The sequence below is a fragment of the Lagenorhynchus albirostris genome, chromosome 7 (assembly GCF_949774975.1).
Source record: "Lagenorhynchus albirostris chromosome 7, mLagAlb1.1, whole genome shotgun sequence".
Taxonomy (NCBI): domain Eukaryota; kingdom Metazoa; phylum Chordata; class Mammalia; order Artiodactyla; family Delphinidae; genus Lagenorhynchus; species Lagenorhynchus albirostris.
In genome coordinates, this window is record NC_083101.1 from 50,203,049 (window position 1) to 50,221,757 (window position 18,709).

Genomic DNA, 18,709 nt, shown 5'->3' on the forward strand with positions numbered 1-18,709 from the left:
AGAGATGAAAGAGACAGACAGACGGACATGACAGCACCCCAGTTGCCAGGGCACTTGGCTGCATAAATCACTCTCCCGTATATAAAGCCAAAAGGACCAATCTGGTGACTGGAGTGATATGTGACTGCTGTTTTCTCAGGACAGTTCATTACTGGGATATAATCCAATCAGGCCAACATTTATATGTGATCATCCAATCACACTCAAAGACAACTGAGAACAACAATGCCATTGTTCCTTGGAGCTTATTACTACAGCTAAAGCCAAGTGAGCTTCCTTGCCCCACCCCCGCCCAGTGACATGTGTACTCTCCTTGGCTCCTGTTCTATTAATAAGTGAGAGAGATTCTTTAAGACAGTGCATACTGCCTGCAAATATTCTGTGGTAATAAACAGCAAAACCATCACCGATGTATGATTTCTGGACAAAGTAAATCACAGCCACGAAATTTAAGAAATTCAGAAAATTTAGCAATGCCCGAACTAATTTTAATTTTAACCAAGCTCTGTTTCCCCACATTTTATAGAGGAACTTTATCTTTAAAAAGCAGATGACTAACCAGTCCCCAAATATGAGGTTTCAAGGACTGAGGAGGGTGATGATGCAATGCCAGCAGCCTTTCTTAATTCCCTAGCTTCTGTGGAATATCAGCTCATGCCAGAACTTGACTTTTTTTTTTTCCCCTTAATTTTAAAGGAGATTGTCAAATAAAAATAAAGCTATTTTACAAAAATACACAAAGCAGCACCACACGGCCCTTCCTCAGGCTGTAACACTACTAGCTGAAATATTTATAGGCACCTGGATCAGAAATACCTACATGTTTATAACCAATCATTTTTGTTGAAGGAGTGAATTAGGTCAGTGCCCTTAAGAAGCTCCCCTTCAGCTCTATTTTCCACTCTCCAAACAAAGAAAACCTTTGTGCATTGTATTAGCCACTGTAAACTGTTTGGACATCCATTGTTAGTCCTGGCCGACTGGATAAGTCTGGCGAAAAAGAGATAAAACAGGAGATTCTGTCAATATATTTCTAGCACATTCAAATTTAAGCAAGCTTCGCACAGAACCAGCTCACTCTGCTAAACAAGTGGCTGAAATGAAGTTACTGTTCATGCTTATCTTGGCCCTTAGAATATATGCTTTCCTTATCGCTTCAAATTTCTCTGAAAGGAGTCTTCAGAAGTAGCACTGTAGATAGAAGCCTAAAATAAAATATTAATCAATAAATTGCTTGGCCAGTCTGCTTCTAGCTACTTTCCTGAAAGCAATAATAGTAAGGTCCCTAATCAGTCAGGGTCATAGGGAAAATTATTCGAATGAGAGAGAAGATTCACAGACATTCTAAAATAAGAAAAACTCAGTTCTTTCCACATGAGACATCATTATAGGGAGGATTTTGCCAAAATTGAGGCTATATTTTTAAATGTTTCAAGAACAATACGTTACGGCTCGTACTTCACAAATAAGTAGAAGTAGGACAGACACTATTGCCAATGTTTTGGTAGACTAGAACGTGCTGTCAGCATGAGATTTGAGGCACAAAATAGGATAAAGATTGAATCTCTTACCATTTAACTTGTCAAAAGATAAAGAAGACAGAGGGGGGTAAAGGGGACATTCTCTTCAGCCCATCTATAAACCGGATTTATATATCACCTTTTACTTTATTAAAAACTAACAAATCAGGGGAGGGATAAATTAGGAGTTTGGGATTAAAACATACACACTACTATATATAAAACAGATAACCAACAAGGATCTACTGTATAGCACAGGGAATACTCAATATCTTATAATAACCTATAAGGAAGAGAATATTAAAAAAGAGTATATATATTTATATATATGTATAACAGAATCACCTTGCTGTACACCTGAAACTCACACAACATTGTAAATCAACTTTTTTTTTTTTTTTTTTTGGCGGTACGCGGGCCTCTCACTGTTGTGGCCTCTCCCGTTGCGGAGCACAGGCTCTGGACGCGCAGGCTCAGCGGCCATGGCTCACGGGACCAGCCACTCCGTGGCATGTGGGACCCTCCCGGACCGGGGCACGAACCCGTGTCCCCTGCATCGGCAGGCGGACTCTCAACCACTGCGCCACCAGGGAAGCCCTCAATAAAATTTTTTTTAAATTAAAATAAATCAAAATGACTTCAAAAAGAAAATACTCATTAAGTTTCATAAAGTTATACGTAAAAGCAGCAGCTCTTAGAATCAAGTCACTTCTCAGTCTGTATTAACTTGTAGGCTAGCAAACTATAATTTCTCAAGCTTACTCATATAGAAAAGTACCAAGAATCACAGAGCAGTTGAGAATCTGAGGCCCTTCAGAGAAACAATACCTTATGTGACAGGTAGGACTTATGGTAGCATCCACACTCCAGCAGGTGATTATAAAGTCAAAGGACTGATTTCTATAATTCTGAACACGAATTATAGAAAGCAGTCCTCAGTAATAATGATGATACAAGTAAATTATAACCACTGCCATTAAATTGCCACTGCAACCCCAGGAGGCATCTATGCCTTTTGTTTGCTGGCATTCAGCTTCCCTTAGTCCCAGAGACCAGAAGCCCCCAATCCCTTTGCCAACAGGGTACCAATGAGGTACAACTATTTATTTAAGATCTAAAAGGATGAAGGGAAGCAGATGCCATTTGTTTTCATTCTCCTGTAGCAGCAGTCATAGGCAAAAACTGATTTCCCAGACCTGAGCTTTGCAGCTACCTCCAAGCTCCCTATCATTTCAGCCTCCTCTGGGCTACAGAGGCTGAGACGGTAACAGGGTTGTTTGGAGGTCCTGGCTCAGGGCAGCAGCAGCTTTCTAACTTTCTAGGGGGCAAATCAGAGACTAGCAATGGGCCCTTCTGCTCCGTAGGCACCTAATTCTCTCCATTGTTTCATTCTCCTTGAACTAGCTAGAATGATGTCTGTTTTCTTCAGGGAACCCTGACCCAGAGGGTCTGTAATGTCCATTTCACAGCTGAGAAAACCGAACCTGAGAAAAGTAAATTGCCTAAGGCCAAGCAAGTAAGCGGCAGGACAAGAAGAATTCACACCCAGGTCTGCCTGACTTCAACATCGCCAAATGAAAGTTAAACACACAGAGTGAAAGGTAAGCCTATCTCCAACCCATGATCCAGCAATTCTACTCCTAGGAATTTACACAAAAGAAGTGGGTGCGTAAGCCCACAGAACAAGCTACAGGTGATTTTCATAGCAGCTTCGTCCATTATAGAAACAAAACAAAAACCCGACTACAACCCAAATATCCGTCAACAAAAGAATGGATAAACAAAACTGGTAAATTCATACAAACGGAGTATTTACTACTCAGCAATAAAAGAAAAGTACTGAATTGTGTAACAACACAAAGGTTACTCTGAGGAAAGAAACCAGACACCAAATGCTGATTTCATTTATACAGATCCTCTCAAGGTGAAGCAAGGCTATAGGATGGTGAGAGATGTCAGAAGAGAGGTTCCCTTGTGGGTGGGGTGGTGAACAGTCGGAAAAGTGACGAGAGAACCTTCTGGAGTGATGGAAAGTTCTATTTTTTGATCTAGGTGGTAATCACACAGGTGAATACATTCACGTAGAAGTTCATCTGGCTCTGCAACTGGATAGTGGTGGTGGCTGCAATTAATTGCCACAATGAAATGCCACTGAGGGCACACTTAGAATGGTTAAAATAAGGTTGGGAGGGAGGGGATGGGGGATATATGTACGCGTATAGCTGATTCACTTTGTTATACAGCAGAAACCAACACACCATTGTAAAGCAATTATACTCCAATAAAGACGTTAAAAGAAAAAAAAATGGTTAAAATAGTGGCTCTTATTGTGTTTTACTACAATAAAAGAAATCAAGCTCTCCACTTGAGAGTTGTACATTTTACTGTCTGTAAATTATACCTCAATTTAAAAATTAAAAATAATAATATAGAAAAAGCTCCATTGTGAGTAAGCAGGCTTTGGAGGACAGACCCAGGATACCACTGTTCCCATAGGAAAATTTTTCTCAGTTTCACGCAAATGTTTTTCACCTCAGTTCTTTGGTAAATTGAGTCTACCTTTCCTGCCTCTTCCTGACTCCTGAGCAAAGACATCTGCAAACTGTGCGCTTAAGCAGTATAAGCAGACCAAATACTTCTCCCAGACCTTTGATTAAAATCCAAATTAGGTTCTGCTAGAAAGAAGGCCACCGATGTTCAAAATGAACTCATTGCCTCTTCATTGCAATGTGTCGCCACCTGACTGTTTTTAGACACTTAACAATAATGCCAGAAGGAAAAGCACGAATGTTTCCAGTTCCATTTCTGGAAAATTTCAATGGGTGTCTGAGATGCCACAAATCTCTCTCCCCTCTCAAAACTCACCCAGACACTAAACAGACCGGGCCGAGGCAGGCGAAGTGCTCTCCCTGAACTTAGGCAGAAAAACTTTGATGTGCCTGAGGTAACCCTGAAACATGGCTGCTGGCGAGTGACTTCACATCAGTCAGTAACAGTGAATGAGGTCTTGCGACAGTCACCAGGAGGCCCGTCTTCAGCGCATTTGTGAAGAACAAATCAGAAAGGCTTCCCAGTGGCAGGCCTGCCTTACCTTCCGTGCTCGTGTTACAGGCAATGCGGTCCCTGGGAGAGGAGTCCATGGGGAAAGGAAGGGTGCTGGAGGCTCCCAGGATGCAGCTTTTACTAGGAAGGATGGAGGGAAAGAGGAAGGAGAAAGAACGATTCTCAGGAAGCCCTGGGAGATGGCTGCAGTTGCTGGCTTGGGGCTGCAGAGTGAGGAAGAGAATTCAGCACCCACTGAGCTGGTACATTATTTAAGCTGCAACTGAATAATAGATCTTTCCATCACTTCATGAGCTAAACAAGACAGCCACTCTTTGGAAGTTGCTTTGCAGAGAGAATGCATTGGCTCTCTTCTTAAAAGAGAAAACAGAGAGAAAGAAAACACACAAGTTGTTTAAGGAGTGTGGAAGCACTTAAAGATGGCATGAACCAACAGAAATTACCTAGAATATTCTCTAGGCTTTATACCAAACACTCAGAATCTTAAGCACTGTAAAAGACTTCAGAGTTGATCAAATATAATTATTCATTTCCCTATAAAGAAACTGAGAACTAGAATTACACGCCTTAGCTCAAGTCACCAAGCTAATTCGTAGAACAGCTTATACACCATTAAAGAAAGGGTCTGTATAAAATTCTACACCTTTTTTTTTCTTATGGACAAACTATCATCCACTCACTGTATCAATGTCAGGAATCCACTTTTCTAAGTTCTCGATGTCTTCAATTCTTACTAGTTTATGCAACAAGCCTTCTGATCAAGTCAGTCCAATGAGGTCAACACTTAGTGCATGTGCTTGGTGCCCTGTCAGCTTCTGGGGTGACCAAGATGACTCAGACCAGGGAGGGGCTCACGGCTGACGGGAAATGACTGGCATGTGGCAGATGTGATAAGGGCTCGAATAAACACTGGCATGTGCACGCTAACCTGTCACAGGCCAGGAGGCAAATGATTCAGCCCGAGTGAAGAAGGGTAAGGGAGAAACTGGACTTCTAAAAATGAGCTCACCAGGAAGTTTCTTCTAAACTATTCATTCTTTTCAAAAGCAGAAATGACGAGTTTTTTGTTTTTTTTAAAGATCGGGTTTTTAAAATCGTTACTTTTATTTATTTCTGGCTGTGTTGGGTCTTCGTTGCTGTGCGCGGGCTTTCTCTAGCTGCGGGGAGTGGGGGCTACTCTTCATTGCAGTGCGTGAGCTTCTCATTGCGGTGGCTGCTCTTGTGGAGCACGGGCTCTAGACGCGCGGGCTTCAGTAGTTATGGCTCGTGGGCTCTATAGTGCAGGCTCAGTAGTTACGGCGCACAGGCCTAGTTGCTCCACGGCATGTGGGATCTTCCTGGATCAGGGCTCGAACCCGTGTCCCCTGCATTGGCAGGTGGATTCTTAACCACTGCGCCACCAGGGAAGTCCGGACGAGCTTTGCTAATACTAACTCCTTCAAAGAATTTCATTCTGCTTTGCTAGATATGTTTGGCAACAGCCTTCCTAGGATTGAGAACGGGCTACTTGCCTCACACAGGTACATCACCCCTTCTCCCCGCCACCCAGGCTCTCAGGTGCTCCGGGCAAGAGGAGGCAGAGAAGGAACCCCACAGCCTAGGACTTGGAACACTTCCCTTATAAGAAATGGCTCTCAGCGAACGGAAACAAACAGCTACACTTGGAACATTATTTCCTCCTCCGAAGAACAAAGCTCCAAGAAGCTACAAGTCTTAGAAGGTCAGTAAATCCTACTGATGACTAGAATGCAGTATTTCCCCGGTTCAACTTCAACTAAGTGACAAAGTCTAGAGTATCTGCAGTGTCCTCTCATCTCTATCAAAGGTTTTTCTAACACATACAATGGCAAAGATACAACTGGATTCTAATCATTATCTATTAATTACAGCCTAATAACTCTTACCGACCAGCAAACTATCCCAATAATTCTCTCCCACAATGTATTACATATATTCTCTCTAAATGCCTCTGACTTGTCACTAACTATATTGTCACTAACTATAAATATATAGCTATATATTTAGTCCCTTGCTTATATCGGGTGTCAGATGAAGCATACTATAATTAGTTTTCAAAGATGATGTCATTTTCTCTTGTGAACATAATGTATATATTGTGTTGGCTGAGTAAAGTCTACAATACAAATAATAATTATCATATTAACTCTGAAATCCATGTTTACATATGCATATGGGTAAAATTCAGTAAACATTTGTATTCAAGGATGTGACATGAAGTCTTTGCCATAATTAATGGTATAATTTGAAATTCTGGGGTCAGTAGAGCTTCCTATGTAACACCCAACAAATATCTTACTCTCAAAGGATCTATCAAGGGTCTTTCACCACTATTACCGTTCCTGCCACCCTCCAAACTCTCCAACCCCTCAACACTCACACACAATGATGGGGAAAGAGAAACACAAATAGAACCTCTAATCTATGAATATTCTAATCAGGCTAAATATTTAGTTTGAAAGTAAAAATAAACATTCATTATTACAGAAATTTATACTGCTATGGTTTGCAACACACAATGGTGTATAAGTGACTAAGAAAAGCTGCATTATGTTTTTAAGGTTAAAGACCTGATTTAACTTTAACCATCTGGCAGGGGCACTAAACAAATATCTGTAGTGATTTTAAATGACTAAAGTTACTAATTGAAAGCCTAGGACTTCTCATAAAGAGTATGCACACACATACAATTAGGGATTCTGCTGACTGAAGCAAAGTGTTTTCTATTGTGGTTTTATTCACCTATCATGAACATGAACTTCAATTGCTCATTTCTCCAGGTCACGGCAGGGTTTCTTTTTTCCTACCTCAAGACTTCCAATTCCTACAACAATCCTTGTTAAAGCCTATTCTGCAGACCCAATAAAAGCTCCATTTTTTAAAGAGTTAGATGCAGTACATGTGAGGCTGCCTGGGTCTCTGTATTCTTAGGCGCTGCCGGATGGTGACTGAGATACGCTTGGTAACAGAGTGATGTCCCCCAGGAGTGCCAAAGCATTTCCCCCTTTTCACTCTATCCTACCACAAATGTCACACCAACAGACCTTAAAATTGCAGAATGGCTTGCGGGAAGCAAAGAAAGGAATGAGACTTAGGGAAGACATTAAATAGCTTCACGAATACACTGTCTGCAGCAACAGAAAAGAGAACTGGGTGGACAAGAGCAAGATGCACATATTAAGACACAAAGTCCATCAAATTCAACTTTCCTGGCTTTTCTGGGCCATTCTGTGTCCGACTTTCCTTAAGGTGTGGTTGAGGTACACCTAGCTCTCCATACCTAAGCGTCACACTCGTATTTTGAGAGTATTTTCCAAATCTCAGATTTCAAGGGCTGTCTTCACAGTTTTGGCCTTATTCTCATACCACTCATCCTGATAATTTACTATTTTTCTTAAGTCGAACTCACCGTTTTATTTCATACTTATTTTTGCCTCATTCTAAGCAATCTATCCATGAAATAAATGAGTTTGGTGACCGGCTTTATGTTTTTTAGTCCTGAACTACAAGGGTCATGCACAGTAATTAAAGAATGGGCTATGTCCCTCCCTGTGCCACCTGTAAATCTGTCTGCACAGCACACTTTGGAAACAACACTGTTTTGAAGGCAGCAAAAAAGGCAGAGAAAATGTTTAATTTAATAGGCATTTTTTCAATATGACAGTCCTGAGTCTCCCTTTTGAGTTCACAGGTTATCGAGACTGACACAGCTTTGGATGATGGAGGCGCGAGCCCCCTTAAAAAACCCGAATGAAACAGTCACCGTCATGGGAAGGCCCATGCAGGCCTGCCCAGGTTCTAGCAGTCAGATGCTAAGTTCCAAGAAGGGCATTTGCTAATCAAGCTGCAAAAGCGGAAGCAGGTACTTTCCAACTCAGAACTCTCTTCCTCACACGGTGCCATAGGCAGTGTACAAAGTTAATCGACTGCTTTCCTAGGTAACCTTCAAACCTGGAACTAGCTATTGCCAATACCGGATGTTAGGACTGAGTGCCTGATAACTTTTCTCTATTGCTGTTATACAGGTTTTGCAAAATTTTTAATGGGAATGCCACCTCAGGCCCTCATAAATTTGCTAGCTATACGAGCTTTCTCTCACAAGGGTCGTCATAAAAATTCTTGTGGGGACGAAGTAGGTTCTAAATCGTTTTAGGGAACATTTCTTTTTTAACCTTAAAAAAGCCCATGTAGGGATTTCCCTGGGGGCACAGTGGTTAAGAATCCACCTGCCAATGCAGGGGACACAGGTTCAAGCCCTCGTCCGGGAGGATCCCACATGCCGCGAAGCAAGTAAGCCCGTGCACCACAACTATTGAGCCTCTGCTCTAGAGCCCACATGCCGCAACTACTGAGCCTGCGCACCACAACTACTTAAGTCCACGCACCTAGAGCCTGTGCTCTGCAACAAGAGAAGCCACCGCGATGAGAAGTCCATGCAGCCCAGTGAAGAATAGCCCCCGCTCACCACAACTAGAGAAAGCCCATGCGTAGCAACAAAGATCCAACACAGCCAAAAATAAATAAATGAATAAATTTAAAAAAAAAAGTCCATGTAAAACATAGAAGTTTTTAACCCACTAAATAGGTGTTGAATCTGACTTCTGTCTGACTGTATGTTTCTGACCCTGCCCCTTGGATTTAGGATGAAGAAACAACCAGTAAAACACATGGGATAATCATTCTGTCGCACCCACCCAATTTTCAATGGAAAATGCCTCTCAATACCAAGGCTGGCTGGTCCAAGGCCATTCCAGCCAGCACTTGTTGGCCCCCATTACTGCTTAGAGTCTGACCAATGAGGCATTTGATAGGGTGTCAGCTCTCAACCTCGATAAACTAATCTGCAGCCACAGCTCCTCAATGGGATTTGTTTTAGGGATTAGGCAAGGAATTCCCGGATGGCTCATATTCTTGGTAGAGGTATGTTGAAAGTTTCAGCGTGATTACTAACCCTTCCTGAATCTTCACCCCACCAGCCCCTCCCACACCTCATGCCACACCCCAGCCAAATCTGCATAACTTTTAACTACGGAACATATGACAGTACACAGGACTACAGTGGCCCCGCCTAGTTTCAAAAACTTTTCTGTCTCCTAAAAAGAAAGCCTTCAAAAGAGAAAACCTTGCTAAGCTCAAAAGTCACTGTAGGGGGATTCCCTGGTGGTGCAGTGGTTGGGAGTCTGCCTGCCGATGCAGGGGACACGGGTTCATGCCCTGGTCCGGGAGGATCCCACATGCCGTGGAGTGGCTGGGCCCATGAGCCATGGCCGCTGAGCCTGCGCATCCGGAGCCTGTGCTCCGCGACGGGAGAGGCCACAACAGTGAGAGGCCCACGTACCTCAAAAAAAAAAAAAAAAAAAGTCACTGGAGGGATTTTATCATTTCCCTCGAATTCCCAGGCACTTCTCCAGCATAAGAGCAATGTCTGGCTGTGAACTTTTGTCAATGTACAAAGAATCAGATTAAAAGTTAAACAAATGTAGGCAGAAACCCTTGCAAATGGAATTCCCCAGGGGGTGATGCTAAAAAATTTTGGGTCTTATGCATATGAGAGTCCCCAAAAGAGTAATATTCCCTGTGTAGGGTGGGTGGGGGGGTAGCCCTGTTTACTGGGAAACTGGTTCACTTCTTTATAGGAAAAGTCAAGTCTTTAATACATTAGGGATTTCTGGGACTTTTTCTTTTTCTTAAAGTTCTCTTCCTGGCATTTAAAGCCTTTCAAGAGAGTGTGCGCATCTCTTGCTCTTTCCCTCAGCAACTGCCCTAACATACCTGGTACCTCCTTTTTGTGCTTAGTAACCCAGAGCCCAGCACTTAAGAGTTTTCAGCACCTGTTTTGGTTCTTATTACAGTTGGCCCTCCATATGCAAGGATTCAACCAACTGTGGATCAAAAATATACAGTGGGGGAAAAAAATTCCAGAAAGTTCCAAAAAGCAAAACTTGAATTTGCCACACACCGGCAACTATTTACACAGCATTTACATTGTATTTACAACTATTTCTATAATATTTCCATTGTATCCGGTACTGTAAGTAACCTAGAGAGGATTTAAAGTGTACAGGACGATGCCCTTAGGTTATAGGAAAATACTACACCATTTTATATAAAGGGCTTTGAGCATCCTTGGATTTTGGTATCCGAGGGGGGTCCCAGAACCATTCTCCCCCCCATCCCAGGATACTGAGGGATGACTACTAGCTACTGTCTACTTAGCATCCACTAGCCAGGCACCTTATGTCATTTCACTCAGTCCTCATCTTATGAGACGTGTTATTAGCCCCATTTTCTAGACTGGCTTACCCTGTAAGGTATCTGTTCAAAGGCAAACTTTCTTCCCAAAAAGAAACCCTGAAGGGAGTGTGCACGGAACAAACCCACACTTTGTTGCATTTCTGTATTGCAGAGTGTGCATCTGTATCGCATACTCCCTCCGTAAGCCGCAGGTATCCCAGCAGAGAGAGTTTGCAGAGTCTTAAAAAACATCTAAACTTTTCAGATCGAACAGACTCTTGACAGCAGAAGTTGAGTCTTGCTTATCTTGTACCCCACCTGCTCACAGTGGACCGGCACAAGTGGGTGCTCATTAAGTTATCAGCTGCGTGGTCCTGAAAAAGCTGCAGCAGCAACTCAGGGGGAAAACAATCTCCCTTCATCAATCTCTGACAGCAGCTCTGAAAAAGCTCAAGAAACACCTCAAAAGCCACTGTTGCCTTACTAAAGCACCCTCCTTCTCTAGTCTCCCCGGAGAGGGGAAACTACAGCATCCTGTTCCTGCTTCTAATTGGAATGCATCAGAGTCTTAATTATTTGCATTCTTCCCCAACAAGACAGTGTGGTAGAGGCACACTCTTAACATTTGTATTTCCCACACTGAAGTGAAGTTGTTCATGAAAATTTATTGAATAACCATATTTCATTCTCTCAGGCAAGATATTAAATGGCACTTTGCCACAAATGCAATCACTACTAGTAACTCCTCACTTAAAATGAAAATGGTCCACTTCCAAGGTTTGCATGTAGACTGTCTCTCCCAGGAATAACCCTGACACAGGTGGACCTGTTTTCCCAAGGTGACTGTCAGCGCACCCAGCTCAGACCACCTAGAGATCTGAGGAAAAGGGGCTCTTCTCTGCTGCGATTCCCCTAGCTGAGGGAGGGAGGAGGGAGGGAGGAGGGAGGGAGGAGGGAGGGAGGAGGGAGGGAGGAGGGAGGGAGGAGGGAGGGAGGAGGGAGGGAGGAGGGAGGGAGGAGGGAGGGAGGAGGGAGGGAGGGCAATTTCTAGGATGGGATGAGTCTACGCTGGGAACTGCAGGGAAACCACAACCATTACTCAGCCCAGACAGCTGCCAAGGAAGCAGCGCTGCCTAAGAACTGAAGCTAAAATAGAGGTGGGAGGCTGTATTCCTTTCCATTACTAAGCCCTGGAGTATTCCCTCCCAAGTTCATCCACATTTCAAGAATGTTAAAACCCTGCAGTCAAAACCCTGATTATTTATAACTTAAAATAAACTACTGTGTAAAGCAGAAACTTTACAAATGAAGACACAAAAGAAAAAGAACTGGTGACAGGTAAGATAATACCAGAGTACATATCCATTCCCTATTGCAAATAATTTTTACTTATATTGCAGAAGCAACTGATTAAAAGGGAAAGAGAGGATTCTGGTCTCCAGAGAGTTGTCAGTTTGTCTCACACACACACGCCTGTAATTTTGCATCAAGTAGAGAGTGCGGTTTGAAACCGAGAAGGAAAACACAAAGGCATAGGGCAGGCGACACAACAGGAACAACGAGATGCCTCCGAAGTAGCACCAATCCAAGACAGAGTTCAAGACAGTCTTCCCTACTTCCGACTTAACCTGAAATCCAAGTGACTTTAGAGAACAGAGAAAAGGGTCCAGGAGCCCTGGAGGCCACGAGCCACCACCCCTGTCCGGTGAAACCTAGTAGTCCCTGCCCTCAACCCCACCTCCGGATGGGAGAATCCCAGCCACCTAATGCGCATCTGGGAAGCCCACCACGCGCTCCCATGCCCCGTCCTCGCGACCCTTCTCCCAACCAAGCGGGACGCAAGAGGGCACTTACTTGGAGCCAACCTGACATCTCCCGCCGGGGTGGAAACCCGCGGTCTCCTCGCACCGGCATCTTCAGGCGAGGGTCCCGCGTGGTCGCGCAGGTCCAGGACCCGGCTCCACCTCCTCCTTCTCCTCTGGGCGGCAGGTCAGTCCTCCGACCCGCGGCCGGGTTTTAGCCAGGTGCCGGCCCGCGGGAACCCACCCCTTTGTCCCTCCCCCCTCGTCGCGGCGTCGGCCCGCCCCCGGCCCGAGGCAGCGCCTCTGCGCCCGCCGCCTGGCCCGGGAAACTCTCAAACGGGCCGCTACCACCCCCGCGCGACCCGGGGGAGGGTTCGCCGGCGCCGCACCCTCGAGGGGCCCGCAGAGGGCCGTGTCACGCGCGACTCCCGGCCGGGGACGAAGGAGGGCGGCAGCAGCAGGGGGATCCTGAGGACAGAGCGTCCCGCGGCCCCGACACCCAACCCCCCCACCGGCGGACCTGATGGTTCGCTCCGCGGCGAGCTCTGCGAGCAGCAGGTCCGGCTCCGGGCGCCCGCCGGGGGAGCGCCGCAAGTTTGCGTGTAGCAGCGAGCCCTGGGCGGCCTGTTTCTCCACGGGTTCGTCCCTCAAGGTCGCGTGCGCATCGTGTACGAACCGTTTCTGGAGAGGTCTGCAGAAACCGAAAAGTTTTTTCTGTCCTGCCTAGAGGACACACACACACACACACACACACACACACACACACACACACACACACACACACACACACACACACACACACACACACACACACACACACACACACACATACCCCTACGTTTAAAACACGACTTTTGAGAAAAATGCACTCCAGGTTATCTCTTTGGCACATTTCCAATAACTCCAGTAAAGCGATTAAAACTCCTCTCCCATCACCAGCTTTTCAAAGGCTTTCTTTAAAAAAGTAGGTCACAAATGCTTATCAGGCAGGATTCATCGAATTCAACTCAGTACATTTATTCGTTTTAGAGTCCTCTATGTATAAAGAATTGTGCACGATAAATAAACGTTTCCTTATTTTAAGGGCATGTAAATTATTTGGAGAATCAAAACAGGTACACTGATTAAAAATATAATGGTGGATTTGAAATCTTAAGGAAACCATGTTGTAAGAGAAAAAAGTATGGCCCATCCTGCTCTTAAGTTGAAAAGCGAAACTCGGCCTACACTCACAAGAAGGTAAAAGGTAAAAGGTCTGATCTGACCAGCTGACAAGATACAGATGCCGGGCTCTCTCCCTGAAAAGTTGCTTCACTTCCTGCCTAATCAAAACAAGTTTGGCAGTTTATGTGGAAAAACAAGTACAGCAGATGCCTCTCTGAAAGTGTGAGGCTTCTGGCCTCCTTTGGAATGGCTAAGTGCCTACCTCTGAATAAAAAGCACTGTGAGTAACATTTCCCATTTTCCTTCAAGTCTCCAGAATTAGACGTTTTGGCTGTATTCCTGATGTAAGGTGTTACTCTCCTGATGAAAGAGCCATTTTTAAAAAATGTTTCCCAAATTAGGCGGTTCGGACAAATAATAACAATGGCAGCATTTGTGAACTGGTCACACCTCAGTGACATGAGCTTACACCACTAAGCATTTAAAGAGGAACAAAGGAACCCAGAATGTAGCAATTATATCTGCTGAGTGATTTCCTTTTCCTCTCTAGAATTCTACAGTCCAATATGATAACCACTTGCCACATGTGAGTATTGAATACATTTAAATTAACTAAAATTAGGGCTTCCCTGGTGGTGCAGTGGTTAAGAATCCGCCTGCCAATGCAGGGGACATGGGTTTGAGCCCTGGTCTGGGAAGATCCCACGTGCCGCGGAGCAACTAAGCCCCGTGCGCCACAGCTACTGAGCCTGCGCTCTAGAGCCCGCGAGCCACAACTACTAAGCCCGTGTGCCACAACTGCTGAGGCCCACCGCCTAGAGCCTGAGCTACACAAGTAGAGAAGCTACTGCGATGAGAAGCCCCTGCACCGCAAGAAAGAGTAGCCCCCACTCGCCACAAGTAGAGAAAGCCCGCGCACAGCAATGAAGACCCAATGCAACCAAAAATAAATAAATAAAATAGATAAATTTATTTTTAAAAATTAACTGAAATTAAAGGAAACAAAAAATTCAGTTTCTTAGTCACATTAGTCACATTTCCAGTGCTCAATCAGTAGCCACATGTGGCTAGTGGTTACATTGGACAGTGTAGATATAGAATATTTCCATCATTGCAGAAAGTTCTATTGCATCACACTACTCCAAATGATGACATACTTTTACAGTAGAAATACAAATATTTTGGCACAATACATAGTTCTGACTCAGATGTTGAAAAAAAGTGATTCAATTGATACAGTAGCATTGCTGGTGGCAGTATAAATCAATACAACTCTTTGGAAAAACAAGTTATAGTAGTACATATTTTTCACATGTGGGCGTGCACATGTGAACCCCACTCCTAGAATTTTTTTCTCTGAAGACCTTCTATCCAACAAGTAATTACCAAACACCTTCTGTCAAGTCTGAACCCCCTCATAAAAGACTTAGGCTTGGGCTTCCCTGGTGGCGCAGTGGTTGAGAGTCCGCCTGCCGATGCAGGGGACACGGGTTCGTGCCCCGGTCCAGGAAGATCCCACATGCCGCGGAGCAGCGACGCCCATGAGCTATGGCCGCTGAGCCTGCGCGTCCGGAGCCTGTTGCCCCGCAACGGGAGAGGCCACAACAGTGAGAGGCCCGAGTACCGCAAAAAAAAAAAAAAAAAAAGACTTAGGCTCTATCCTCAGAGAGTCAGTTTATTGTAGTAGACAATCAGTAAATTATAAGAAACCACGTAAGTGTTGACATTCCTGGCAGACTCAGGGTAGTCTGGGGGCTTTCAGGAGAGGTGTTCCTCACCAGACTAGGGGTATGGAGTTTAGGGAAGGCTTTCCAGAAATGAGGTAGCTTACACATTCTAAAGGACAGGTAGGAATGAGTTTGTGAGACAAAAAGAGGGGCAAGAACTTTCCAGATGAAGGCAATAAATAACAAGCAGAGAAACAAGGAAGGAAAACCATGGGCTTGCTCTTGAGGTGCCAGGAAGTAAGGCTGTCCAGACAAGCAGGGGCAGTGTTCTACTGTGACACAATAGAAGAGGGATTAGACTGGCATTTTATGAAGATCACTCTGTCAGCTTCTTGGAAGATGGATGAGTTGGGTGGCAGTTGTGGGGAGGGGCATCAGTAAGAATGACAAGACCAGCAAAAAAAAAAAGAAAAAAAAATGGATTTTTGTGGGAATGCAGGTGAGAGATGATGTGGCTATGAAGTTAGACAAAAGGAGCCACTTCAAGAGAAATTAAGGAAGTGTAATCAGCAGACTGAGTGCCTGCCTGACCAGATGCGAGGTAAGGAAGAGGGAAGTAAGTCTACGGTGACTCTTAGGTTTCTGGCTTAACTAAGTCGATGACGGTGCCTTTTGCCAAAATAGGAAACACAGGAGTGGGAGCAGATGTTGAGAGGGGCTTGAGGAAGGATGGTGAATTCGATTAAGGACTGATTGGGTTTTAAGGACTACGCGTTCTCCAGGTGGAGACACTCAAGTATCTACTATATGCCAGGTATTGATGAGTGTTTGCGTAGAGAGATTTGAGGTGGAGGAAGAGATTTGGAAATCGCCAATGTATCAAGAAAGCTGAAGTCATGGGAGATAAAGAGACTTTTCAGAGAAGTGATGAAGACTGAGGCAGAAGAAGAATAAGGATAGAACCCATCCCTGGGAATGCCAATATTTAAGGGGCAAGCTTAAGTCCTCAGAGTAGAGATAAAAGAGGAACTGCCAGAAGGGGAAGGAAAAAATCCTCTGGTGCAAGGTGTCCAAAAAGTCAAGAGAAGAATGAAATTCAAGAAGGGAAGAATAGCCAACATGGAACTTCGAGGAGTTCAACTAAGATAACAACAGAAGACATTCACCAGGAAGAGGACCACTGCTCATCCTGGCCAGCACTGTTTCAATGGCAAGATGGGACTGGAAGTTAGATGACAGAGGGTGACTGGGAGGTGGGACAGCACTTTATTGTATGCCTATATATAATAACACAAGGTGGAAACCATCAATGTCCAAGGATGGAGGGCTATTAAATTACAGCAAATCAACTTAATTGGCATAGCAAGCCATCATTTAAAATTATATAAAGAAGTCTGGGACTTTCCTGGCAGTCCAGTGGTTAAGACTCCACACTTTCATTACAAGGGGCACGGGTTTGATCCTTGGTTGGGGAACTAAGATCCCGCAAGCCATGCAGTGCAGCCAAAAAAAAAAAAAAAAAAGTATCTATCCTGATGGCAATAACCAAGAAATTACAAAAGAAAAGAATTGGAAACTATATGAGAACATGGTTTGATGAATGGATAGGATTGTGTGTATTTTTCTTTTTAAATTGTAGTTATTGTTTGTGCAATAGATAATTTTCAATACTTATCATTATGTATTACAGTGTAAGATCCTTAAATTGTAGTCAGAAGACCTCAAATAAATGTAATAAACTAAACACTTTTAATTAGATTTCCTCAAGAATGTTAAGATTTGGAGATATACACACACACGCGCGCGCGCACGAGCTTACGTACATATTTACAACATGATTATAAAGTATGATTAAATGGGAGCAAAGGAACCTGACATGAAAAGGTCCAGGCTAACTGAGCAATTTAATTGGCCTGCACACTGGATGGTAGATTAGAATTATAAAGACACTCTTCTTCAATAAGTGTTTCTTTTTTTTTAATTTTTTACATATGTTCCCATATCTCTTCCCTCTTGCGTCTCCCTCCCTCCAACCCCTCCAGGCGATCACAAAGCACCAAGCTGGTGAATAAGTGTTTCTTGAATGCCTAGCATGTACCCTGGGGTAGGTATACAGAAGATAAAGGCAATATAAAACAGGGGGCTTGCTCACAGCATGAAGAGAAAGACATGTAAACAAACGATGACAAGGCACAAGAATTGCTCAAGTACATGTACGACTGAAGTGCTGACAGTTAAAACTCTGCCTGAGGAAAGGGTACTTTTCAGGAGACAAGGCCCGGCATCCCCTTAACTTTCCAAATCAAAGGACCATACCAATAACTGTGCATATTCACTTAAAGAACTCCTTCTTCCACAAGCAGCCACCCACAGCCCCTAAAAGAACATCTAGGAGAGAGGCATTCAAAGTTTTGCTCTGCCCCTCATGCCTTCACCTTTCGTTATTTAATGTTATGCTTGCTCACTTTCAAAGTTTGCTAACTCCACGTGCGTGCACCTAGGAATGGCCCTGTAAGCACACAGCGACAAGGTGGCCGTCCACAAGCCAGCAAGAGGGCCCTCACTAAGAACCAAGTCTGCCAGCACCTTGATCTTGGACTTCTCAGCCACCAGAACTGTGAGAAGTAAATGTCTGTCGTTTAAGCCACCCTTTCCGTGGTGTTCTGTTATAGCAGCCTGAGCTAAGGCAGCCTCCACGTCCTACATGAGTGGACCCTGCTGGGTTCTCCAAGCACAGCTCAGGCTGCAGACTCCCAACCTCACTTCCTGGAGCTACACTGGCCTTTCTTTGTAGTTGTTGCTCTTGAGACCCTGCCAAGCTCATTTCTGCCCCAGAGCCTTTGTTGGAGCTTCTCTGCCTGGACCACAGAGCCAGCTGCTGCTTAGATTTCTCTTTCCATCTAAAGTAGGAAGCATCCCAAGGTAGTTATCAGGAAGCAATGCCCTCAGGAGAAAGCCAAGTCTAAATTAAAGCAAGGAGGTGGAGTCCAGCTGAGTGTTTCATTTACTGTGAATCAAGGGTTTCAGAGAGCCCAGCGCAGGGGTATGAAAGGGGTGGGGGGGGCGGTAGCAGGTTTGTTTAGGGGAAGTGAAGACCAGAGAGGAACAACAGCAGGAAGGGAGAACAGCCCAAGAAAGGGCCCCCTCTTTTTAAACATCATCATCATTATTACCACCATTGGTAACATGTTGGCATTGCTGCTATCATCACTACAATGAAAAGGGTTAGCGTAAGAGCAAA

General features: G+C 44.4%; 1 protein-coding gene across 4 annotated transcripts in view; it reads right to left on the reverse strand.

Annotated features, from left to right (window-relative positions):
- The window catches only part of TJP2 (tight junction protein 2), a 143,777-nt gene that overhangs the window by 71,885 nt on the left and 53,183 nt on the right, over window positions 1–18,709 (reverse strand). The window contains exon 1 of one of the 4 annotated variants that reach the window (XM_060155004.1): window positions 12,690–13,079. The exons of 2 other annotated variants lie outside the window; for them this stretch is intronic. In XM_060155004.1, the coding sequence (XP_060010987.1) occupies window positions 12,690–12,749 (60 nt within the window). In that variant the 5' untranslated portion in view covers window positions 12,750–13,079. Of the gene's footprint in view, window positions 1–12,689; window positions 13,080–18,709 lie in introns of those variants that run through there. One more of the 4 variants, XM_060155002.1, reaches the window with a different exon arrangement.